This window comes from Centroberyx gerrardi, chromosome 6 (genome assembly GCF_048128805.1).
Source record: "Centroberyx gerrardi isolate f3 chromosome 6, fCenGer3.hap1.cur.20231027, whole genome shotgun sequence".
NCBI classification, from domain to species: Eukaryota; Metazoa; Chordata; class Actinopteri; order Beryciformes; family Berycidae; genus Centroberyx; species Centroberyx gerrardi.
The window spans coordinates 21,897,251-21,923,866 of NC_136002.1; the positions used below are offsets into that span (position 1 = coordinate 21,897,251).

Genomic DNA, 26,616 nt, shown 5'->3' on the forward strand with positions numbered 1-26,616 from the left:
GGATCTGGCCCGGAGTCCACCAGTTAGTGATGCCTGATTTAGAGCATCTACACAAAAAGTTCCTCACTGAAGCTAATTGGAAATTGTTGACTAATGCAAAAACTAAGCTCAATCTGGATCATACTCATCATATTAAAAAAATATTGCTTTTACCAACCAGAAACACCATGAATTTGGTAATAAATCAAGCCGCCTACTTGCTTAACATTTGAAAAAAGAATGTAACAACCAGTAGATAAAATCAATTAGGACACCCAAAGGCACGACCACTTGTGATCCTCTTCTCGTAAACAATACTTTCAGGGACTTCTATAAGAGTCTTTACACTCCACAGTGCACTGGTTTAGAGTCCAACATTTGCTCCTATTTAAATAGAATCATCCTGCCTAGTGCCATGGAGGGAGACCGTTCCACTCTAAATGCACCGCTTAGTCAGGAAGAGGTATGGGAAACCATTCAATCTATGCCTTCTGGCAGTAGTCACCACCATCGGCTTTTTCTCTGAGACATTCCCAGTAAGTAGGGCTTGTAGACAGGGTTGTCCCCTATCTCCACTTTTATTTTTGTTAATCATTGAACCCCTGGCCGAATCCCTCAGATCCAACAGCAATATTTGTGGTGTAATAGTAGGTGAGAAAGACCATCACATTTCACTATATGCTGATGATGTCCTTTTATATTTGACAAATCTTGAAGTTTCAATCCCCTCGGTTTTGGATGCCTCTAAATATTCTCCCCAATGCTGATATACCTTAATGAATTATTCCAGGTAAACTATCCACCCCTGATCAAGAAAATTAACCGAGACTTAGTCAAATGGTCTGCCTTACCAACCTCCCTTTTTGGGAGAATGTTATAAGGATGAATATACTCCACAGGCTCCACTCTGTCTGTTGTTGTTTTTGTTTTTTTTGGGAGGGGGGTCGAATGTTATTGTATTTATTTGTAATAATGTGCAATAAATAAAGAATTCCAAAAAAAAACCAACTACCTAGTCTCCTCCCTCGCTGTTTGAAAGCGGTGCTTCCATCCCTGAAAAAAATTCTCGTAATGGCGAAATCGTTGAAGCGAGAGAGTAAACGTTTTCAAGTATAAACTTGTTACCTACCTCTTCAATTGTCATTGTGGGACATATGACCTTCAGCGGGAGAAAAATCTGGCAAAGCGAGACTGGTAATCGATGACATTTCTATGTAGGTACGTTTATTTTAGCCATTAGCCTTTATGCACGGTTTGTCCTAAGGCACTTCTGTAGCCCAGCAGTTTTGCTGTGTGTTTACAAATGTGTTGCGGTTTCTGTCACCCTCTAGTGGTCGGAAAATTGCTTATCTTTAAATGTTGAAAATAATCCAACAATTACTAAATGTGGAAAACTGGAATACTTTTACAAAACATTTGTTAGATGTAAGAAAATTTCCATATGTTTAATAGATGTTGAGAAATGATTCAGACATTTATCAAATATTAAACTTTGCTATATTTAACAATTATGTAACAAATCTGAAAAAAAAAAACTATTTTTATTTAGCCAAATAATACAATTTTTCCTTCTGGGCTAATCTCCATAATAATAAAGCTTGTATGCCGTAACTATTTTTATATCACAAATTAATACAGTTAACTAGTCAATTATATTATTATTACTCCTAAACACTACAAAATGAATGGATATAATCCTCTAGGGATTGTCTCCCTAATAATAAAGGGTATGTACCTTAACTATTTTTTTAACACTCAATAATAAATTAACTCAATAACAAATTAACTATTTTATTAATAATTATCATCAAAAGTTCAAACTTCATACAAATCTCCCCAATGGCCTGAACAATTGTCTTCACAAATTTCAATACAATACAATGCACCATTGGTGAGATATGGGTCCAAATAGCATGGACATTAATTTAATCAGTTAATTAATAATAGTTATAATAATCATAAACACGTCAAAATCAATAGAGTTAGTGACCCCACATTGATGACCCCTAGTTCCTCTAGGGATCATCAATGTCCATACCAAATTTGAAAAGATTCTTATAAAAACTTTTCAAGTTATAGCGTTCACATGGAGGATCTGCAGCGGACGCGGAGGCAGTCGGGTTGAATCCATAATATCCTCTAAAGTTATTTCGGGGATATATATATATATATATATATATATATATATATATATATATTGTCATGTTTAGCACCCCAATGCACTCAGTGCTGCAAAACATTGTACACCAACATAAGATGATTGTATTCACAAGATAATAAAACATATTGTTGTATAAGCAGTGCCTCTAGGTACACTATGTACAATATGTGACATGCTATAAGTGAACTTATCCATTTTGCATGAATCCTGCATTTACTGCATATTTTACTATTTTACCTGTTTTTGATCAATATGTAAAATCTCCTTTAAACAGCAGTTACTTCAGCAAAATGCCAAGAAGGAAATCAGTACCATTTTATTTGGCTTTAATTAAGTTAGATCTCCCAACAGGGGGCTCCTGTGGATGTCAAAAGATTTTCAGCACAGGCCTAATTTTGAACAAGTAGTACACTTGAGGGATATTTAAACGATTGATCATTTTGTAATGTAAATAATGAAAAAATAACATTTGCATTGTCATATACAGTATAATCTTGTATCTATATTATAAATTATGTGGTTGTCAAATATAGTTATAGTATAGTAACAAAGTCCTGACATACAAAATATTGCACTTATACAAGTCTTTAAATTACCTAGGATAAGAAATTTGTTGACTATGTTACAATTGCACAGTATGAGCTCTGTTGCAATCTTACTTAGTTACAAACCTCATTTTTACTCATCATATGTTTCTTTGTGTTCTTCTCTGGCCTAAACAATATGATAAAGCACTTTGGAGCAAATATACACAGGATTAGTCCAAAACTGGAGGCCAGAATGGCAAATATCTCCACAGCTACAGTGAACTTCCCAGGGGAGCTGACATAAGCAGGGATAAACGTGATCCAGACTGCACAGAATATCAGCATGCTGAAGGTGATGAGTTTGGCTTCATTAAAATTATCAGGTAGTTTCCGGGCTAGGACAGCTAACACAAAGCAAAAGACAGCCAGGAGCCCTATGTACCCAAGAACCGCCCAGAACCCTATAGCTGAGCCTAATGCACATTCTAGAATGATTCTCTCCTTGTATGTGGTTAGGTTTTTAATGGGGAAAGGGGGATTGAGAACCAACCAAAGAGTGCATATCAAAGCTTGAATAATTGTAAAAGACAATACGGTCATTCTTTGCTGTGCAGGGCCAAACCATTTCATAACATTACTCCCTGGAAGTGTAGCCCTGAAGGCCATTAAAACCACTAGAGTTTTCCCCAGAACACAAGATATACAGAGGACAAAGGAGATCCCAAAAGCTGTGTGTCGCAGCATACAGGACCACTCAGAGGGCGGGCCAATGAAAGTTAAGGAAGATAGGAAACATAGAGTGAGGGCGAAGAGCAGCAGAAAACTCAGCTCAGAGTTGTTGGCCCTGACAATTGCAGATGCCCTGTGACGGAAGAACACAGTCGCTGTGACAATGGCCAGGCAGGCACCACCAACTGAGAATGTAGCCAAGATGATTCCTAGGACCTCATGGAAGGAGAGAAACTCTACAGGCTTGGGGAAACATATGTTTCTCTCTGCATTGGACCAGAACTCCTCAGGGCAAGGGAAACAGTCTGGGGAATCTGAGGATACAAAATCAGATCTTAGTTTTCATCTTATAGAAATTTGTGAAAAAACAATTTCTTTTACCTGTAGTACTGCTAATCTCTCCCTCCGGACATGGTATACAGTCGTAGCAGCAGACAGGTCTTCTTCTCTGCAGCACTTTACGAGTTCCTGGGGGACAGCTCTCACTGCACACTGACACAGGCACCTGGCACATACATACAGGTAGATATAGCCAGTGTGCTATACTGTTCTTAGGATATCACAAAATAATCAAATGTCAGAACAGAATATGTTAAAGGAATATTCCACTTAGTTTTAACATGGGGGTTATTTGGCACTTGACCTCAATGAAAACCAGAATATTAACTACTCACCAAGATCCGATGCAGCTGGGATGAGTTTGTAGCATTCAGATTTTTTTAATGAGGCCCACGAAAATAGCCTGAATTTTATATTTAACATTGGTGAACAGATTCAACAACATATCTCGCTTTTAAGACAACAAAGCATCCTGGGTCCATCCTCATTTTGCATTTCTATTCTTGGTTTACACTAAAATTAGTATTGAAAAATAATAATAAAAATGTCATTCAGTGAAATTATTTTCTAAAATGTTGGACCCACAGTTCACTAGCCGGGACCACACCACAACAATATGTCATTTAAAGGTTTAATGGAAATTCAGAGGTATTGGATGTTGAGGACAGGTGAATGGATGTCAAGGGGAGGGGTGAAGGTGGAAGGAGGATGTCGTCTGTTGGGCTGGTCTGGGAGGACGTACTGAAGACCGGGCGGAGGCAGACTCAGTGTGGGGGTTCCGTCTCAGGCGTGTTTCCACCCGAGCTGATTACAGGCCCCCAGACTGTACCTAGAATGACACGTGGGAGAGGTATGCACTGGATTGAGTAAGAAGGGATGAGGGGAGGAGGGAAGAGAGGATGAAGGGATGTGGGTAGGGATGAGCGGAGGGAGGGATGGGGTAGGGATGAGTTAGGAAGGTGGATGGATGAAGGGAAGGGAAAGGGAGGGTGGGTCAAGAGATCTGAGACAAACAGGGCAGGATGGGTTGACCAGGTATAAGTAGGCTGGGCAGGTGATTAGAGGTGTGGTTGAGGCGTGGCCCTGCTCTCGAACCTAGGTTAATGAATTAACTTCATTCAATTGAAAATCACAAAAGCATGATCTGTTGTTGAAGCTGTTCACCAATGTGTTGAATGTAAGTTTTCAGGCTGTTTCCGTGGCCTCATTCAAATGAATAGGCAGTAAAAATCCGATCACGACAAACTCGTCCCAGCTGCGTCCGATCTTGGTGAGTAGTTTATATTATGGTTTTCATGGCGGTCAAGTGCCAAATAACCCCCATGTTAAAACTAAGTTGAATATTGCTTTAAATAATTGCCCTCAGGCTCCTTACCTGTGTGCCACCCTCTGCCCAGGTGAGGTTCCTGTTCATACGGAACTCCTGTCCAGCTGGCAGAGATGCATCATAGTGTCCTACTGTCACAAACTCCATGCTGCCACTCTCACTTCTCTGCCAGTTAACCAGCTCATATGTGGCTACTGGATCCCCATTGGCATCAAAAGAGACCGGGTAACCATTACGAGAGAAATTAACTCTCTTCAACTGACCTTGAACCTGCATGGATAGAGCGGAAGGAGAGACAGTGGGGGGAAGGGGTGGGGTGGCAGTGAGTAGCAGAGAAGGTGAATAATGTAAAAAATGTACCATTCTATGTAATCAAAGGTGAATTAAATTTGCATGCTTTTAAATTATACAGATAATAAGGCCTTCATTTATTCTGTTTGATTGACCTGTGTGGGCTCTATCTTGGTGAATCTGTCACATTGAGTTGTGGAGTTTGACTCCTGACACACCAAATTGTGGATGGCATGTGCTATAGCGTAAACAGCCTTGTACACCATGTTATCAATTCGGAGTTGAGATGTGTCAGTGTACGGGCTCTGGAGCTTCTGTATATCTTCAGTTCCATCACACACTCTCTCCCCTGTGTCAGTACCTACAAACACAGAGAGACAGGGACAGGTTTCTTTTAGCCTTGACAATGTTAAGAATATCATGAAATCTTGTTGTTTTTTTGTTGTTTTTTTTATCAAAGATATCTCCAAACATTTCTTGCAACAACTTGTAGTTCTATAGTGTTCTCATTTATTGGTAATAATGTAATGTAACATAATGTAAAATCAAGTCAGTCCGGTAATTAAACTTGTCATGAGGGTCCATAGGGTCAGGAAATGTGATTAGTCAGAAACACACACCTCACCTTATCGACCTTATCAACTATTTCATTATTGAGAGATTTTCCTCTCAATTAACATACAACTTCTAGGAGGAATTGAATAATGACCAAAAGGTTGGTCTTGAAGTGGCTAATACATTTCCAATACGATTCACTATCAACCTTACCAACCACAAAGCAGCACTGTGAGTAATAACAGCATGTTACAAACCAATACAACTTTTCTCACCTTTTCCTAGCCGGCAGTTGAATGCACCCTCCCAGAACTCAGTAAGCTGCTGCGATCCAGCCACCTCAGCTGGAGTGAGATCCAGCAGGAAGTCTCTCAGACCTGGGATGACAGATTGTTGAATGCCAAATCCAATGGCCCCGGCACAAAAGCTGAACCTCAGCATGTCCGGGTCGGTTAGCCAGGCTTCACTGCCTATCCACTGGCGAGGTGGAGAGGGCTGCCGCGCCAACTCCTCCAGCAGGATCCTCATGTCTCCAGAGGCTGCAAATGCCACAACAACCATGGCTGTGGACCTGGAAAGAGACAGATTAATATCAACATGAACCTGAAATGTAATAATGGAATGCAACTAGACCTTCAAAATAGATTTGCAACGACTTACGTTTGAGTGTTTTGTTTTTTATGTGTCAGGATACAAAACATAACAAGGGCTTAGAGAGACTTGTGATTTGGTGTTTGGAATATATCAGTGGCAGTTTAAAAATGACTTTATACTTAAACGTTTTAGTGTTTTTGTTTGTGGAATAGCATCAGTATCAGATAACCATAGTGATAACCAGTATGGAAATGTTGGGCTCATATCATCCAGTTCGGCTACTCAATTTCCCAAGAGGATCATTCAAGTTTCCTCAAATAGCCTAAAGATTAAAATGTTTTAATGTTGTGGTTTTCGGAATATAGGCTATCACTAAGCATAGGGAGCACAACCAGAATCAATGATGTAGCCTATAAACCTGCGGATAACATCAGCCACTCGTCGAATCCTGCTGCGTGGGTGCGTTCGATAGAAAGATTCCGAGTATTCCACGCAGATGCCCTCTTTGCGCGCTGCGTGCAGAAAAGACGCCATGCCGTTATTCCCATAGTCCGAGTCGGACCGGACAGCACCGATCCAGGTCCAGCCAAAGTGTTTCACAAGCTTGGCCAGAGCGTCAGCCTGGAACTGGTCACTCGGGATTGTCCTGAAGAAACTCGGGTACTGCTGCTTATCGGACAAGCACGCACAAGTGGCAAAGTGGCTCACCTAGGAAAACAGCAGGCCTAGTGCAATTATTTAACAGAACAGTAATGGCCATAGTGGGAGAAAAACAGCAATGTGTTAATTATCCAGACACCTAAGTTGATCAGCAATTGGAGAAATTTACTTGTGGTATGTTAAAGGGCCCGATGATGCGCGACATGCTGATGGATGGTGTGGATCCGGACTCGCCGACAATAGCCGTTACCATACCCGACTGCGAGCATTTTTCGCCGGTGTCAAACACCGGGTGCAGGCCATTTGTCAGCTGGAACGCCACTTGCATCGCCACGGGAACTGAGGCGCACGAGTCGTGGATTTGGTAACCGAGCCTGATGCCAGGCAGCAGCTCCATGCTGTTGTTGATCTCCTCGATGGCAAAGATCATTGCGCGTGAGACACGCAGTTCACGGGAGTCCATGCTGCACACAGACAATGAACCACTCATGTCACAGCTGAAGTTTGCACAATACATTGCAAATTCACAAAGTTAATTAATAACAGACATTCAATGTAAAATAGAACTACAATTCTATTTCTATTCTATTTGTTTTCTTCAATTCTATTCTACAATTTAATGACAGGTTAATTGTGATTGTTGAATTCAAAACCACAACTGTTTCATAAAGGGTTCAGAATTAACAAAAAAGTTTGCAGCATATTGCATAATAAAACACATTTCTATCCCAGCACAATCTCATTTCCTCTTATGCCCCACTTCTTCTCCATCTTACTAACCTCCCTGTACACCTTAGGGGCTCAGGCATGCTGGTGTAGTTATGCTTCACTGTGTGCATGTAGTGGTGTATGGAGAAAACACCCCCAATAACGAAGTCACCATCCATTGAGAATGCAGGTAGACGCGGGCTGCCCTGGAGCTTACATTTGACAGAGTGAGCAGGAGCCCCTGTCACAGATGCAGCCCCAGGCCCGACCCCAGCACCAGTCAGAGCCTCTATGAGCCCAGCCCCTTGTTTCAGGCTGTCCCCAGACCCATTCAAGGCAAGAGCTGAGTGCAGCACAACCAAACCCAGAGCCACCACCAGCCCAATAAAAAAATTTGAGGAGATCCCCATCCCTGAAGTGTGTGTACGTGTGGATAAGGCAGCTCTCACAGGTCAGAATGCATTGCCACTGGGTTATATAGCTTTTCACACAAATACTTCCCTCCTTCTACTGTACGTCAGCTTACTATCCATCAGAGAGAGGAGGCCCTATACCTGGTGGTCTTGTCTGTGTCTTAGTAGCTGCTGTCCAAGTCTTTTAGGACTATGGGTTATATTCTCCACTCAGTATCCTTGTCCCTAGCCTCCCCTTGTAAACCCTTCTTCGTAAAAACCAGATATTACCCCGTTATGCAGTTATTTGTACACCTAGACAATGTTTATTACTTGGTTTTCACTCATGTTTCAGTTAAGCCTTGTGAATGCACAACAAGGGTTGTTATTTTGTGAGGTTTAATTGATTTTTATGAATAAATCACAACACTTGTTCAATTAACATCTTAAACATGTAAAGTGGTTTGCTCCAAACAATTCCAGCTTTCTTTTCTTTCCAAAGTGAAAATAATAGAAATCCAATAAAAATACAGTGGCACAATAACATCTGATATGTACAAGCAATAACCTCTTACATTTTCAGCATCAGATACTGCTTAGTGTTACAATTTTTGGCCTCAACAGAATAATGTAATACTTTTGAGAAAGCAGACATAGCAGCTGGAGGCCAGAATAGCAAACCTCAGTTGTATAATTCATCCTTAATCTGCATAATTCCCAGAAAAGATACAGCAACCCAGGCAAGGCCAGCTGTACAGAATAGAAAGACCCAGATAGCACAAATGAGGAAGAGGAAACTCCAGAGGGTTCAGTTACAGGATCTTTACCCCCTCCATCCTCTCCCCTGTTGCCTTCACATTGTTAACAAACTGATGTTCAAGGAAGTGATGTTTTACTCTCTCAACATTCCACCTTTTCACAGTTTTCATCCTTTTGACATCCTCTATCATCCTCAAAGTTTTTCCCTCTATATTCCTCTTGAGACATGGGGGTGCAGCTGTCCTTTTTCTAATTTCTCCCATTCCCTTTATAGCATGTGACCAATATCCTTCAAGCAAGCAGCCAGGGAGAGAGGGGGTTCTCAAGATGGTGTGAACATGATCACAGCAGTCCAGCATCCAGTAACTTCAGTGTCAGGCTTGATTTACAGTTCATCTCCTCAAAACAAACACCATGATCATGGAGGCACGGTCAGAAATCAAGTAGGGATGATTCAGAAAAAAGACAAGTCACTGATCTGTTGTTGTGACACTCATAGTCTTAAAGAACAGTATATGCTGAAATGACAATAGGGGAGAGTAGAGGGGAACGAAGTTACAAACTTCTGTGATCAAAACAAACATTTTAACTAACAATCACTTGCGCTGCTGGCCCCATTAAAGGAATAGTTCACCCAAAAATGAAAATTCTGTCATCATCTCACCCTCATGCCAGTTGAAACACAGGTGAAGTTTGTCCATATAACACACAGGGAGGTTGCCAGCACAACTCCATAGCAACCTTCTCCAAAACAACTGAAGTCAGTGGGGACCAGTTCTTCAGTTCCAAAAAGACCTATATTTACACCATAGTTTAGTGCAAATCTTAACTACAGCTGATTGATTTGCAACAAATAATGGTGTATAGGTCTTTCTATTCACAGTGTGATTGTTTGGCTGTTTTTGTTTTGGAACTCTAAAGAACAGGTCCCCATTGACTTCAGTTGTTTTGGAGAAGGCTGCTACGAATTTGTGCTGGCAACCTCCCTGTGTGTTATATGGACAAACACATTTCACCTGTGTTTCATTTGGCATGAGGGTGAGAAGATGATGACAGAATTTTCATTTTTGGGTGAACTATCCCTTTAAGGCTTTATCAGCAAAACAAATAGCGCTTGACTAGGTAATGGTAATTTTCTAACAATAATACATGACACATACATGAAAAGGGCAACAGTATAGCTTGCTTAACTTCACTTGGCAACATTCAGAAACCATACTGGACTCCCAACAAACAAAAACACTACTGTACCACAATATGAGAAATAACAAGAACATAAATGCAAGTTCATAAAAATTTGTTTTTAGTGAGTCTTTAAGAAAATACAGAGATTGCAACTTCTATTTCCTGTTTGATCATCTTATGGCTTCAATTTGGAATAGTTAAAAGTGTTTTGTCTGTTGCAATTTTCTTTTTACATTTTAGGCAGTTAGATGATGCTCTTATTGAGAGTGACTTAGAATGAGTTCATCCGCAGGAAGAAAAGGTAGAAAAAACTGTGTTTAACAAAAGATGTGAAATATAAGTCAGATCAAGGCCATTTATTGCTTCAAAACTAAGCAATACAATCTTTAAAATGAAAATCTAACTCTAAAATCAACTGGAAACCAAAGTAAGGTACAGCTAGTAAAAATGCGAATGTTATCTCCTCTTAGTTCTCTTTAAATGAATAGTTGCTGTATTCTGAACTAGTTGCAGATCACTAGAGCTCTACATTTGATGAATTTTGATATATGCTTGCATTTTCAGGCAAGCTGTGATGACTTAGATCTCACTCCCCAATCGAATTATAGAGTCAGCATAGGGTATTTAAGTATTAAAAAAACATAGATATTGGTTTTGTTACAATGCTTAAACATGATCTGTTGCAGTTTTATGTTCTATTTTTTTTTAACATCATCTTACAGTATTCTTTGAATCAATGTTAATAAACATCCAATCCAGTATCTTTTGTGTGTGTTTGTGATTGAGTGCTTGTGTGTGAGTGTGTGTGCAGTGTATGCATGCGTTGTGACACTGACAGCATGGAAGACACAGAATCTCATTAAATGGCTGTGTGCTACTGCCATCTAGTGGACATCACAGTAAACTCAGTGAATGTTTGGTAGTGAACAACTCCACATGATCAAGGATGTAAGCCTCTGCAGTTGGTGATTTTAAATGGGTCTATCTAGGGCCACAAACAGATGGTTGTTGTTATCCACAGGCCGCAGAGGCTCTCCATATAAGTGTATGCACCTGCCCAAATTTTAAACTGCACTTTGGTTCTGCAGACAATTGTCTTTCAAAACAAGGTAAATTGATGGTTTAATGGTCAGTGATATATGCAATCTATCTATTGTAATGTACAACTTAAGATACATGTGAAAAAGTCTATGCCATTTGAAAAAACAACGAGAAACACTAAACGGGAGTTGCCTGTGATGCAACTCAGACCTCAAACATTAAAGTGATTTACAAAATGTATAATATGGTTCATGGCATATATTAGGTGAAATAGTTGCTGATGTGGGCTTGGTGAAATATTATCTAATGTGCACACATTCATCTTAACATCTATACAAAATCAATTTGGTATTAATTTATTAGGCCCTGCCCCGACTTCTGCCCTTATGGGTTGACAAAGGGAATGACATAGCACTTTCTATAAAATTAAGTGACTGGGCTTAGAAAAGGGATAAACAGAGGAGAACAATCATGAGGACATTTTTAGACACCTATGTGTTTTTGTGTGTGTACTTAATCTTGATATTGTTCTCTTCCTCCTTTTTCTCCCCTGTGTCTTCCTCCCTTTCCTCCTCCTGTCGGTTACAGGGACAGTTTCATCTCAATCATCTTAATGGGATGCAGAAGTAAGTAAATAAAACTTTATTTCTATACCACCTTTCAAGATGAGTGTCACAAAGTGCTTCACAAGTTAAAACATAAAAGACATACACAGTGAAAATATAAGCAACACACATAAGTGCATCACAATTAAAAACATTAAAAAGATACAGTGACAGTATAGTCAACAACACACATTAGAAAAGGCCTGTCTGTATAAATGGGTCTTGAGTTGCTACCACAGCCTAGGCGCGACAACAGCGAAAAAGCGGTTCCACTGGACTTGGGTGGGCCTGCTGGTCAGTGATGATGACTGTCGATTCCACGCTGCCCGATCCTGACCTGGCTCAGTCTGGTGTTGGGTTAGGGTTAGGCTCTTTATGACATGATGCAGTGTGTGCCAGACAGACGGCCTATCAGCTGGCACAGCTGTGCCACTTTGCAGGGACTGGAGCCATGGCAGGTGAGATATCAATTTACATTCTATCTGTTTATGTGTCCAAATCCTGTGCTATGGTACCTACTATACTGCATACTAGGTTGTTGTTTTTTTCAGTATATAGAATTTGAAATAATTCAGTAGACAGACATTCAACAAAATATGTAACTATGAGATTAGTATTCTCAAAATGTCTAGCAGCAGGATAAAAGCATTTCCTCTTCTGCTGTGTGACAGTGATTTATAGTAGGACAAATGTAATCCAGTGAGAGAAAACAACAGCATCATGTTCAGTTCTATGCATACACTAAATGTGAGCACTGAGCAGGATAGCGTATGTATGTAGCATGATTAGCGAATTGCTGGTAACATTGTATTGAGCATGCTGATTAAGTATAGAGTTTAGGGTTTTTTTTTATACAGCCTGTCACTCTTGCTCTTTCCTCTTTATCTCTGTTTCTTTTTTCTGTCAAACATGTCTAGGTTGTGTATTATTTGGAAAAGGTCAACTTCACCACAGCATTCGGTGATCAAGTGTCATTTGATGAGAATGGTGATGCCTTACCAATCTATGATGTAATGAACTGGCTGTGGCTCCCTGATGGAAGCACAAAGGTTCAGAGTGTGGGTGTGGTTAAGAAGTTAGCCTCCACAGGTGAAGAGCTCATACTTGAAGAAGACGGAATCTTCTGGAGTTTTGAATCCAAAAAGGTCACATTTTTTGGCTTAGTCAGCTACCTATTTTGTTGGCCAGTGGAAAACTCATCATAATAGTGTCAAATAGTGTTGAATGATGTTAACAATTCTTACTCTCCCTGTAGCCGGTGTAGTCAGTGTGCAGTGACAGCTGCCCCCCAGGTACCCGCATGGCCAGAAGGAAGGGGAAACCTGGGTGCTGTTTCGACTGCATCCCATGTTCTGAGGGAAAGATCAGCAATAAGACTGGTTGGTATACATTACGAAAGTTTATCTTTAGGGATATAATATGCATATGTATCTTTTTCAACACCTGCCCTTTTTTGTTAGACTCCATGGAGTGCACCAGTTGTCCAGAGAGGTCCAGCTCACAGCATGACCACTGTGTCCCTGTGAGTTCCTCTCCTACCATGAGCCCTTGGGTATCTGCTTGACAACCACCTCATTGCTAGGCACACTTATCTGCAGCATTGTCCTGGGAATCTTCATCTATCATCGCAGCACATCCGTGGTACGAGCCAACAACTCAGAACTCAGTTTCCAGATTTTGCTGTCACTCAATTTTCTGAAAGAACTGACCATTTATTACATGTAAGAAAATGTTCATAAATGTTGAGAAATGGTTCAGACATTTATCAAATATTCTATTTTGCTGTAACATATTTAAAACTTCAATATCGTATTTAATTCTGAAAAGTAATGAATGAGACAAAATTAATGAATTTTGGCTAAAAAATGTTGTAGTACTATACTGTAGTACCAAATTTACCAAATTTTACACATTTGTTAAATGTTGAAAATAATCCAACAATTATTAAATGTGGAAAACTGGAATACTTTTACTTTTATTTGTTAGATGTAAGAAAATTTCCATATGTTTAATAAATGTCGAGAAATGATTCAGACATTTATCAAATATTCAACTTTGCTATAAAATTTGACATTTAAGGAAAAAATCTGAATTTTTTTATTTTTATTTTATCTTAAATGTGAGATAATTTCTTAGATTTATCTTAAATGTGAGATAATTTCTTAGATTTATCTTAAATAATAGATAATTTGCACCTGAAAAAAAAAAGATGTATACATATATATATATTGTCACGTTTGTCACGTCAGACACACGGTGCTGCAAAACATTGTACGTCAACATAAGATGATTGTATTCACAAGATAATAAAACACGTTGTATAAGCAGTGCCTCTAGGTACACTATGTACAGTATGTGACATGCTATAAGCGAGCTCACCCATTTTGCATGAATCCTGAATTTGTAGTGTATATTTTGCTATTTTACCTTTTTTGATCAATATGTAAAATCTAATTTAAACAGCAGTTACTTCAGCAAAACCAAGAAGGAGCTCAGTACCATTTTCTTTGGCTTTAATTTTTATTTGCTTTAATTAAGATAGATCTCCCAACAGGGGGCTCCTGTGGATGTTTGAACAAGGAGTACACTTGAGGGATATTTAAACAATTAATCATTTTTGTAATGTAAATAATGAAAAAATAACATTAGCATTGTCATATATAATCTTGTATCTATATTATAAATTATGTGGTGGTCAAATATAGTTGATTCAAAATTAGACAACATAATAGATCAGTAAGGGATTCACAAAATATCACAGTAACAAAAGTTCTGACATACAAAATATTTGCACTTCCCTTTAAATTACCTAGGATAAGAAATTTGTTGACTATGTTACAATTGCACAGCATAAGCTCTCTGTTGCAATCTTAACCTAGTTTCAAACCTCAGAGGTCCTTGGAGTAGTTTTTACTCATCATATGTTTCTTTGTGTTCTTCTCTGGCCTAAACAATATGATAAAACACTTTGGAGCAAATATACACAGGATTAGTCCAAAACTGGAGGCCAGAATGGCAAATATCTCCACAGCTACAGTGAACTTCCCAGGGGAGCTGACATAAGCAGGGATAAACGTGATCCAGACTGCACAGAATATCAGCATGCTGAAGGTGATGAGTTTGGCTTCATTAAAATTATCAGGTAGTTTCCGGGCTAGGACAGCTAACACAAAGCAAAAGACAGCCAGGAGTCCTATGTACCCAAGAACCGCCCAGAACCCTATAGCTGAGCCTAATGCACATTCTAGAATGATTCTCTCCTTGTATGTGGTTAGGTTTTTAATGGGGAAAGGGGGATTGAGAACCAACCAAAGAGTACATATCAAAGCTTGAATAAATGTGAAAGACACTACAGTCATTCTTTGCTGTGCAGGGCCAAACCATTTCATAACATTACTCCCTGGAAGTGTAGCCCTGAAGGCCATTAAAACCACTAGAGTTTTCCCCAGAACACAAGAGATGCAGAGGACAAAGGTGATCCCAAAAGCTGTGTGTCGCAGCATACAGGACCACTCAGAGGGCGGGCCAATGAAAGTTAAGGAACATAGGAAACATAGAGTCAGGGCGAAGAGCAGCAGAAAACTCAGCTCAGAGTTGTTGGCCCTGACAATTGCAGATGCCCTGTGACGGAAGAACACAGTCGCTGTGACAATGGCCAGGCAGGCACCACCAACTGAGAATGTAGCCAAGATGATTCCTAGGACCTCATGGAAGGAGAGAAACTCTACAGGCTTGGGGAAACATATGTTTCTCTCTGCATTGGGCCAGAACTCCTCAGGGCAAGAGAAACAGTCTGGGGAATCTGAGGATACAAAATCAGATCTTAGTTTTCATCTTATAGAAATTTGTGAAAAAACAATTTATTTTACCTGTAATACTGCTAATCTCTCCCTCCGGACATGGTATACAGTCGTAGCAGCAGACAGGTCTTCTTCTCTGCAGCACTTTACGAGTTCCTGGGGGACAGCTCTCACTGCACACTGACACAGGCACCTGGCACATACATACAGGTAGATATAGCCAGTGTGCTATACTGTTCTTAGGATATCACAAAATAATCAAATGTGAGAACAGAATATGTTAAAGGAATATTCAACTTAGTTTTAACATGGGGGTTGTTTGGCACTTGACCGCCATGAAAACCAGAATATAAACTACTCACCAAGATCGGATGTAGCATTCAGATTCATGACAAACTCGTCCCAGCTGCGTCCGATCTTGGTGAGTAGTTTACATTCTGGTTTTCATGGCGGTCAAGTGCTAAACAACCCCCATGTTAAAACTAAGTTGAATAATGCTTTAAGTTATTGCCCTCATGCTCCTTACCTGTGTGCCACCCTCTGCCCAGGTGAGGTTCCTGTTCATACGGAACTCCTGGCCAGCTGGCAGAGATGCATCATAGTGTCCTACTGTCACAAACTCCATGCTGCCACTCTCACTTCTCTGCCAGTTAACCAGCTCATATGTGGCCACTGGATCCCCATTGGCATCAAAAGAGACCGGGTAACCATTACGAGAGAAATTAACTCTCTTCAACTGACCTTGAACCTGCATGGATAGAGTGGAAGAAGAGACAGTGGGGGGAAGGGGTGGGGTGGCAGTGAGTAGCAGAGAAGGTGAATAATGTAAAAAATGTACCATTCTATGTAATCAAAGGTAAATTAAATTAGCATGTTTTTAAATTATACAGATAGGCTCTTCATTTATTCCGTTTGATTGACCTGTGTGGGCTCTATCTTGGTGAATCTGTCACATTGAGTTGTGGAGTTTGACTCCTGACACACCAAATTGTGGATGGCATGTGCTATAGCGTAAACAGCCTTGTACACCATGTTAGTGATTCGGAGTTGAGATGTGTCGGTGTACGGGCTCTGGAGCTTCTGTATATCTTCAGTTCCATCACACACTCTCTCCCCTGTGCCAGCACCTACAAACACAGAGAGACAGGGACAGGTTTCTTTTAGCCTCGACAATGCTAAAAATATCATGACATCTTATTTGGTTTTGTTTTTTCAAAGAAATCGCCAAACGCCTTGCAACAACTTGTAGTTCTATAATGTTCTCATTCATTTAATAATGAATTTAAAATAATTTATTTCTAAGTCAGACTCATCTTTTAAATTGCTTCTCAATGCACATTTTTACAAACATGCCTTTATAAATTTTACCTATTTTATTCGTGCTGTATTTTCCTTTTTGTTTGATATATTCATGTATGGCTTTATTATTGTTTACCTTATTGGCTTTTATTTGTTATTGTGTCATTTTCTGTGCAGCAGTTTGTGACCATTTTTAAATTTGAAACAACAACAATAATAATAATAATAATAATAATAATGATAATAATAACAATAATTAACAATTTGCTATACATATCTAGTAACTTAATTTGTTTGCTGTAGCTTGTGCATCAATGTGTTTAAAACTTTACTTTGTTTATTTGACAGGGACAATGCACAACATATTGCACCAGAGTATAGAGGCAAATTTGCATCTGTAGTCCTTGGGCAGGAGCCGCCAACAGAAACAAAGCAATTCAATTGTCATTGTCAATATTCCTGGATAATATAGGCTAATGCATTGTAAAATCTTTAGGTCAGTCCAGTACTTGTCATGAGGGGTCATAGTGTCAAGAAATGTGATTAATCAGAGAGGCACACCTCACCTTCACCTTATCAATTACTTCATTATTGACAGATTTTCCTCCATACAGCTTCTAGGAGAAATTGAGTAATGACCAAAGGGTTGGTCTTGAAGTGGCTAATACAGTTCCAATACCATACACTATCAGGAAACTCAACCCAGATGTGTAGATAATCAAAAAGACAAGAATGTTTTACATACCCAATTTTACCAACCATAAAGCAGCACTGTGAGTAATAACAGCATGTTACAAACCAATACAACTTTTCTCACTTTTTCCTAGCCGGCAGTTGAATGCACCCTCCCAGAACTCAGTAAGCAGCTGGGAGCCAGCCACCTCAGCTGGAGTGAGATCCAGCAGGAAGTCTCTCAGACCTGGGATGACAGATTGCTGAATGCCAAATCCAATGGCCCCGGCACAAAAGCTGAACCTCAGCAGCTCAGGGTCGGTTACCCAGGACTCACTGCCTATCCACTGGCGAGGTGGAGAGGGCTGCCGCGCCAACTCCTCCAGCAGGATCCTCATGTCTCCAGAGGCTGTAAATGCCACAACAACCATGGCTGTGGACCTGGAAAGAGACAGATTAATATCAACATGAACATGAAATGTAATAATGGAATGCAACTAGACCTTCAAAATAGATTTACATCGACTTGAACGTTTGAGTGTTTTGTTTTGTATGTGTCAGGATACAAAACATAACATAAAAAGGGTTTAGAGAGACTTTTAGTGTTTTGGTGTTATATATATATATATCAGTGGCATCGTAAAAATTAGCTTATATTGACTTAGTTTTTGTGCTTTTGTCTGTGGAATAGCATATCAGTGTCAGAATAGCCTGTATGGAAATGTTGGGCTCATCCAGTTCGGCTACTCACTTTCTCAAGAGGATCATTAAAGTTTCCTCTAATAGCTTAAAGACTAAATGTTTTAATGTTGTGGTTTGTGGAATATATAGGATATCACTATAAACATATAGAGAACACAACAGAATCAGTGATGTAGCCTATAAACCTGCGGATAACATCAGCCACTCGTCGAATCCTGCTGCGTGGGTGCGTTCGATAGAAAGATTCCGAGTATTCCACGCAGATGCCCTCTTTGCGCGCTGCGTGCAGAAAAGACGCCATGCCGTTATTCCCATAGTCCGAATCGGACCGGACAGCACCGATCCAGGTCCAGCCAAAGTGTTTCACAAGCTTGGCCAGAGCGTCAGCCTGGAACTGGTCACTCGGGATTGTCCTGAAGAAGTTCGGGTACTGCTGCTTATCGGACAAGCACGCACAAGTGGCAAAGTGGCTCACCTAGGAAAACAGTATAGTGCAATTATTTAACAGAACAGTCATGCATGCGCGGCCTCGGTGGGAGAAGATCATCACTATGTTAATTATCCAAACACATAAGTTGGTCAGCAATTGGAGAAATTTACTTGTGGTATGTTAAAGGGCCCGATGATGCGCGACATGCTGATGGATGGCGTGGATCCGGACTCGCCGACAATAGCCGTTACCATACCCGACTGCGAGCATTTTTCGCCGGTGTCAAACACCGGGTGCAGGCCATTTGTCAGTTGGAACGCCACTTGCACCGCCACGGGAACTGAGGCGCACGAGTCGTGGATTTGGTAACCGAGCCTGATGCCAGGCAGCAGCTCCATGCTGTTGTTGATCTCCTCGATGGCAAAGACCATTGCGCGTGAGAAGCGCAGTTCACGGGAGTCCATGCTGCACACAGACAGGCACATGAACGGCAATGTATTGCGCAATACATTGCCAATTCATAATGTTAATTAATAACAGACATTCAATGTAAAATAGAACTACAATTCTTGCACCTTATTATGACAGGTTAATTGTGATTGTTGAATTAAAAGAACACAACTCTTTCATAAAGGTTCAGAATACTTATCAAAAAAGTTTGCAATATAATATATTGCATAATAAAACACATTTCTATCCCAGCACAATCTCATTTCCTCTTATGCCCCACTTCTTCTCCATCTTACTAACCTCCCTGTACACCTTAGGGGCTCAGGCATGCTGGTGTAGTTATGCTTCACTGTGTGCATGTAGTAGTGTATGGAGAAAACACCCCCAATAACGAAGTCACCATCCATTGAGAATGCAGGTAGACGCGGGCTGCCCTGGAGCTTACATTTGACAGAGTGAGCAGGAGCCCCTGTCACAGATGCAGCCCCAGGCCCGACCCCAGCACCAGTCAGAGCCTCTATGAGCCCAGTCCCTTGTTTCAGGCTGTCCCCAGACCCATTCAAGGCAAGAGCTGAATGCAGCACAACCAAACCCAGAGCCACCACCAGCCCAATAAAAAGAGTTGAGGAGATCCCCATCCCTGAAGTCTGTGTACGTGTGGATAAGGCAGCTCTCACAGGTCAGAATGCATTACCACTGGGTTATATAGCTTTTCACACAAATACTTCCCTCCTTCTACTGTACGTCAGCTTACTATCCATCAGAGAGAGTAGGCCCTATACCTGGTGGTCTTGTCTTTGTCTTAGTAGCTGCTGTCCAAGTCTTTAAGGACTATGGGTTATATTCTCCACTCAGTATCCTTGTCCCTAGCCTCCCCTTGTAAATCCCCCTTCATAAAAAACAGATATTACCCCATCATGCAGTTACTTACACCTAGACAATGTTTATTACTTGGTTTCAGTAGTGTAGTGCTATTCATAGAAGTGGGGTGGGGGGCCCCCCCAAAACACAAACAAACAAACATATGAAAAAACATGTCAAGTTCAAAACAAACATTTTAATTTCCTTTTTTACATTTTCGGCAGTTAGATGATGCTCTTATTGAGAGTGACTTAGTATGAGTTCATCCATTCGAGAGAACATATACTTCCTATTTTTACTAGCTGTACCTTACTTTGGTTTCCAGCTGATTTTAGAGTTAGATTTTAATTTTAAAGATTTTATTGCTTAGTTTTGAAGCAATAAATTTCCTTGATCCGACTTATATTTCACAGCTTTTGTTAAATGAATTGTTGCTGTATTCTGAACTAGTTGCAGATCACTAGCTCTACATTTGATGAATTTTGATATATGCTTGCATTTTCGGGCAAGCTACGATGACTTAGATCTCACTCCCCAATCGAATCATAGAGTCAGCATAGGGTATTTAAGTATTAAAAAACATAGATATTGGTCTTGTTACAATGCTTAAACATGATCTGTTGCAGTTTTACGTTCTATTTTCACAGTATTCTTTGAATCGATATTAATTAACACCCAATCCAGTATTTTTTGTGCAGCATGCAGCATTGCATGTGTGGGTTTGTGATTGAGTGCTTGTGTGTGTGTGTGTGTAGTGTATGCATGCGTTGTGACACTGACAGCATGGAAGATACAGAATCTCAATAAATGGCTGTGTGCTACTGCCATCTAGTGGACATCACAGTAAACTCAGTGAATGTTTGGTAGTGAACAACTCCACATGATCAAGGATGTAAGCCTCTGCAGTTGGTGATTTTAAATGGGTCTATCTAGGGCCACAAACAGATGGTTGTGGTTATCCACAGGTCGCAGAGGCTCTCCATATAAGTGTATGCACCTGCCCAAATTTTAAACTACATATTGGTTCTGCAGACATTTGTCTTTCAAAACAAAGTAAATTAATGGTTTAATGGTCAGTGATATATGCAATCTATCTATTGTAATGTACAACTTAAGATACATGTGAAAAAGTGTATGTCATTTGAAAAAACAAAGAGAAACACTAAACGGGAGTTGCTTGTGACGCAACTCAGACCTCAAACATTAAAGTGATTTACAAAATGTATAATATAGTTCATGGCTTATATTAGGAGAAATATTTGATATTAATTTATTAGGCCCTACCCCTAGTTCTGCCCTGATGGGTGGTGTGGATGATAACACAATGACGCAAGACAGCAAAGGGGATGACATAGCACTTTCTATAAAATTAAGTGACTGGGCTTAGAAAAGGGATAAACAGAGGAGGACAATCATGAGGACATTTTTAGACACCTATGTGTTTTTGTGCATGTACTTCATCTTGATATTGTTCTCTTCCTCCTTTTTCTCCCCTGTGTCTTCCTCCTTTTCCTCCTCCTGTCGGTTACAGGGACAGTTTCATCTTAATGGGATGCACAAGGCTGGGGATGTGGTTCTGGGTGGGCTGTTTGAGGTCCACTTCTTCTCTGTCTTCCCTGAGCTGTCTTTCACCTCAGAGCCACAGCAGCCCAGCTGCCACGGGTGAGTGTGTGATGAGTCTGAGATACAGCTGAAAGCAGAGACTGATGTAGATAAATGTCATTAGTTTATCTATTCAAAGTACTCATTCTGAAGGAATTATCCTGTGATTTGATTTGATCTTTTTCATTTTTTAAAAATGACGTTTCATTATATGACCTAAATCTTGAGTTAATATTTGAATGAACACTGTTCCCATGTTTGTCATATGGTATTTTTTCAGTACTAGCTATACAGTCGTAATTTTTGTGTTAGTTTTGATGTTCTAGGATTCAGGCAGGCCCAGACCATGGCTTTTGCTATTGATGAGATCAACAGGAACTCCAACCTGCTACCGAATGTGACTCTAGGATACAGTCTCTATGATAACTGCGTCAAACTAGGAATTGGATTCCGTGCTGCATTGTCGTTGGCCAGTGGCCGAGAGGAGCAGTTTCTATTGGACAAGAATTGTTCAGGGTCCCCTCCAGTCCTGGGGATTGTGGGTGATTCTTCCTCTACACGTTCTATTGCCATCTCCAGTATCTTAGGTTTGTACAGAGTACCTATGGTAAGTTTTCCCTGTTACCATCAGAAAATGCTTTTTGATATTCCTGTATTTGATTGAATTGCAAATTTAAATATGTAATAAGCAACTTATATAATTTACAGCTGAAAGAACTTGTAAGGACTTTTAGTCACTTGCACAATAATTCTATCATATTTTAGGATCACACTGTCTGTGTCTCTTACAGGTGAGTTACTTTGCCACATGCTCCTGCCTGAGTGACCGGCAAAGGTTCCCATCCTTCTTTAGAACAATCCCAAGTGATGCCTTCCAGGTGAAAATAAAATTTAAAAAAATCAAACTTTCAATCAGAAATTGATTTAAAGTGAATGAAACTGATTTGCTTTTGTGTATGAAAAGCCATGTGCTGTGTGTGTCATTAATGGAGTTATATGGTCTCAGATGACACAGCTGAAAGAGAATAATTAGACCGTGGCCATTGTGAGACTCGTATAGGAGGTTTTGCATTGAAAGAATATTCCAGCCGGAGCTCTAATCCTTCCACTCTCTATCCAACTAGGTGCGTGCTATGCTCCAGATTCTAAAGCGGTTCGGCTGGACTTGGGCAGGCCTGCTGGTTAGTGATGATGACTATGGACTCCACGCTGCCCGATCCTTCCAAACTGACCTGGCTCAGTCTGGTGGGGGTTGTCTGGCCTACTCAGAGGTTTTGCCCTGGGGCAATGACCCAACTGAACTTAGGAGGATCGTCGATATGATGAGGAAATCCACAGCTCGCGTGGTCATTGTGTTTGCACATGAGAGCCACATGATTCACCTCATGGAAGAGGTTGGGGTTATAATACATCTTAATTTAGGACTCCATAATTTTAAAGAAGGTGAAATAATGATATTTTATTCCTCTAACCGAAAGATGGCATCTTTTTGGTTACCATGACATCAAAATTGTCAGCAAATGGAAAAATCAAGGTTTTGTCTTTGGTCTCAATAGCACTCTGCAGAACAAAGAAGTAAATATTTGAATAATTCACACCTCTCACTGGTTAAAGGAGCTATAACCACAAGAAAAATAATCATCCTGACTGCATTAACAGACTGACTTCCATTTCTCTAACCGCTGTTTTGACAAAATATGCAGACTCCACTTTGAACAGACATGCATCACCCTTCCTCTTAATAACTTGTAAAACATTGGATTATACCAGTGCTTATGTGACATATACAAGATACTATGTGGCATAATCATACAATTTAGTTGAGTAGATATTACATTAGTGCCACTGATGTCTGGACTTATATTTGGTATAATACAATCCACAGGTGATAAAGCAGAATGTGACAGGTCTGCAGTGGATGGCCAGTGAAGCCTGGACAGCAGCTACTGTGCTCCAGACCCCCCGCCTCATGCCGTACCTGGGAGGCACGCTGGGCATTGCCATCCGTCGAGGAGAGATACCAGGGCTCAGGGACTTCCTGTTAAGAATTCGTCCTGACAATGACCCTAACAACAGCTATGGAAACAGCATAGTGAGACTTTGACCTTACACTCTTATCTGAAATCACAAGAATAGTATACTGTGAGCATACTATTGTTTTTTAACATTCTTTGTATATGTTTACAATTTCTCATAATTAGTGTTAATCTTCATCTAATTTCTTCAGGTGAGGCAGTTTTGGGAATACACATTTCAGTGTAGATTTGCACCACCACCAGCAGGGTGGCTGGATGCTGGGGGAGCGCTGTGCACTGGACAGGAAGATCTGGGGAATGTGGAGACTGGCTTTTTGGATGTGTCAGAACTCAGGCCAGAGTACAATGTGTACAAGGCTGTGTATGCCCTGGCATACGCCCTTGATGACATGCTGCAGTGTGTGCCAGACAGAGGGCCTTTCAGTAGACACAGCTGTGCCACTTTGCAGAGAATGGAGCCATGGCAGGTGAGATATCAATTTACATTCTACCTGTTTATGTTTCCAAATCCTGTGCTGAATACTAGGGTTTTGTTTTCAGTATATAGAAATGATATGTGAAATGATTCAGTAGACAGACATTCAACAAAACATGTAACTATGAGATTAGTGTTCTCAAAATGTCTAGCAGCAGGATAAAAGCATTTCCTCTTCTGCTGTGTGATAGTGATTTATAGTACATGCATATAGTAACAGCATCATGTTCAGTGTTTCGACTTCAGTATGGATAAAAAAAATGTGTTGGGCTTGTCAAGTTTTGCATACACTAAAAGTGAGCAGGATAGTACATGTATGTAGCATGATTAGTGAATTGCCGGTAACATTGTATTGAGCATGCTGATTAAGTATAGAGATTGTTTTTTTTATATAGCCTGTCTCTCTTTGTCTTTCCTCTTTATCTCTGTGTGTTTTTTGTGACCAACATGTCTAGCTTGTGTATTACTTGGAAAAGGTCAACTTCACCACAGCATTTGGTGATCAAGTGTCATTTGATGAGAATGGTGATGCCTTACCAATCTATGATGTAATGAACTGGCTGTGGCTCCCTGATGGAAGCACAAAGGTTCAGAGTGTGGGTGTGGTTAAGAAGTTAGCCTCCACAGGTGAAGAGCTCATACTTGAAGATGACAGAATCTTCTGGAATTTGGAATCCAAAAAGGTCACTTCTGCTTATTCAGCTACTTATTTTGTTGGCCTATGGAGAACTCATCATAATAGTGTCAAATAGTGTGGAATGACGGTGATAATTCTTACTCTCCCTGTAGCCGCCCCGGTCAGTGTGCAGTGACAGCTGCCCCCCAGGTACCCGCATGGCCAGAAGGAAGGGGGAACCTGTGTGCTGTTTCGACTGCATCCCATGTTCTGAGGGAAAGATCAGCAATGAGACTGGTTGGTATATATTGCAAAATTGTGTTGTCTAACTTTAGGGATGTACTGTACAGCTGTATCTCCTTCAACACCTGCCCCATTTTTTTAGGCTCCATGGAGTGCACCAGTTGTCCAGAGGACTTCTGGTCCAGCCCCCAGCGTGACCACTGTGTCCCTAAGAGAATGGAGTTCCTCTCCTACCATGAGCCCTTGGGTATCTGCTTGACAACCGCCTCATTGCTAGGCACACTAATTTGCACCATTGTCCTGGGAATCTTCACCTATCATCGCAGCACACCCATGGTACGAGCCAACAACTCAGAACTCAGTTTCCAGCTCTTGCTGTCACTCAAACTATGCTTCTTATGCTCGCTGCTGTTCATTGGCCGTCCCAGGCTATGGACATGTCAGCTGAGGCATGCAGCATTTGGGATCAGCTTTGTGCTTTGTGTCTCATGTATCCTGGTGAAAACCATGGTGGTGCTGGCTGTGTTCACGGCCTCCAAGCCTGGGGGTGGAGCCAATCTGAAATGGTTTGGTGCTGTACAGCAGAGAGGGACAGTTCTGGCTCTAACTTCCATCCAGGCCGCAGTCTGCACAGCTTGGCTTGTCTCTTCCTCACCAGCTCCTCATAAAAACACACAATACCACAATGACAAGATAGTCTATGAGTGTGTAGTAGGGTCCACAGTTGGTTTTGCAGTGTTACTGGGCTATATTGGTTTACTGGCTATCCTCAGCTTCCTCCTAGCATTTCTGGCAAGGAATCTTCCAGACAACTTCAATGAGGCCAAGCTCATCACTTTCAGCATGCTTATCTTCTGTGCCGTGTGGGTGGCCTTTATCCCTGCTTACATCAGCTCCCCAGGCAAATATGCAGATGCAGTGGAGGTATTTGCCATCCTGGCCTCTAGTTTTGGCCTCTTAGTGGCACTGTTTGGTCCAAAGTGTTATATAATCCTACTGAGACCTGAGAAAAACACTAAGAAAGCTATCATGGGCCGAGGCACCACCAAGACATAAAAGCAGCACTTCAATGTATCACTCACAATGTATCCTTAACATTTTTTCTTCACTCAACACAGATATCCTTATGAAAGTGGCAAAGTGAGACGGACAGTAGCAATGTTAAGTAACAGAGGAATCAGGGCTGACCATAATTAAATGTGTTTTACTGTGAAATTGGTTACCACTGGGATCACTACTCTGGTTTGGAAGGGTCAAACCCTGTGCATTTTTGTCACCATGCAATCAAGTCCAAACAATGCCCTTGTAACTTTCAATGATAATACCTTTGTGACTTTTCATGGTATAATCTACTGATGATTGAGTAATCTATTCAGAGATTAATCATGTTTTAGCATTAGCATTAATCAGATTTTATGAAGAAAAGATGGTGAAAAGTTGAGTCCCCTGGCTTCTATGTGTTTCACAGCAACAGTGTACTTGTAGTTATATACCTAACATCATAAGAATGAAGAAATGTAGAACCTGACTCAAAATTCATGTTATATAGGCCTGAGAGGTGACTGATTTGGATGGATG

General features: G+C 40.6%; 3 protein-coding genes across 3 annotated transcripts; 1 reads left to right on the top strand and 2 right to left on the bottom strand.

The window, feature by feature from the left end:
• Positions 1-2,799: 2,799 nt before the first annotated feature.
• On the bottom strand, positions 2,800-8,088 carry LOC139930828 (extracellular calcium-sensing receptor-like). The gene is made up of 8 exons (XM_071924115.2): positions 7,943-8,088; positions 7,332-7,626; positions 6,921-7,210; positions 6,184-6,479; positions 5,509-5,714; positions 5,111-5,332; positions 3,778-3,901; positions 2,800-3,710 (listed from the first exon to the last, which is right to left on the bottom strand). The coding sequence occupies exons 1-8, from the start codon at positions 8,047-8,049 to the stop codon at positions 2,800-2,802; spliced, it is 2,451 nt and encodes an 816-aa protein (XP_071780216.2). The 5' UTR covers positions 8,050-8,088.
• A 6,652-nt stretch (positions 8,089-14,740) lies between these two features.
• Positions 14,741-19,651, bottom strand: LOC139930830 (extracellular calcium-sensing receptor-like). The gene is made up of 8 exons (XM_071924118.2): positions 19,506-19,651; positions 18,926-19,220; positions 18,511-18,800; positions 17,769-18,064; positions 16,574-16,779; positions 16,179-16,400; positions 15,722-15,845; positions 14,741-15,654 (listed from the first exon to the last, which is right to left on the bottom strand). Exons 1-8 carry the CDS (start codon positions 19,610-19,612, stop codon positions 14,741-14,743), a joined length of 2,454 nt encoding a protein of 817 aa, XP_071780219.2. The 5' UTR covers positions 19,613-19,651.
• Positions 19,652-21,516: 1,865 nt separating this feature from the next.
• LOC139930829 (extracellular calcium-sensing receptor-like) lies at positions 21,517-26,094 on the top strand. Its single transcript, XM_071924117.2, has 9 exons — positions 21,517-21,728; positions 21,981-22,275; positions 22,460-22,546; positions 22,793-23,062; positions 23,554-23,760; positions 23,896-24,171; positions 24,635-24,862; positions 24,969-25,092; positions 25,181-26,094. Exons 1-9 carry the CDS (start codon positions 21,517-21,519, stop codon positions 26,092-26,094), a joined length of 2,613 nt encoding a protein of 870 aa, XP_071780218.2.
• Positions 26,095-26,616: the final 522 nt, after the last annotated feature.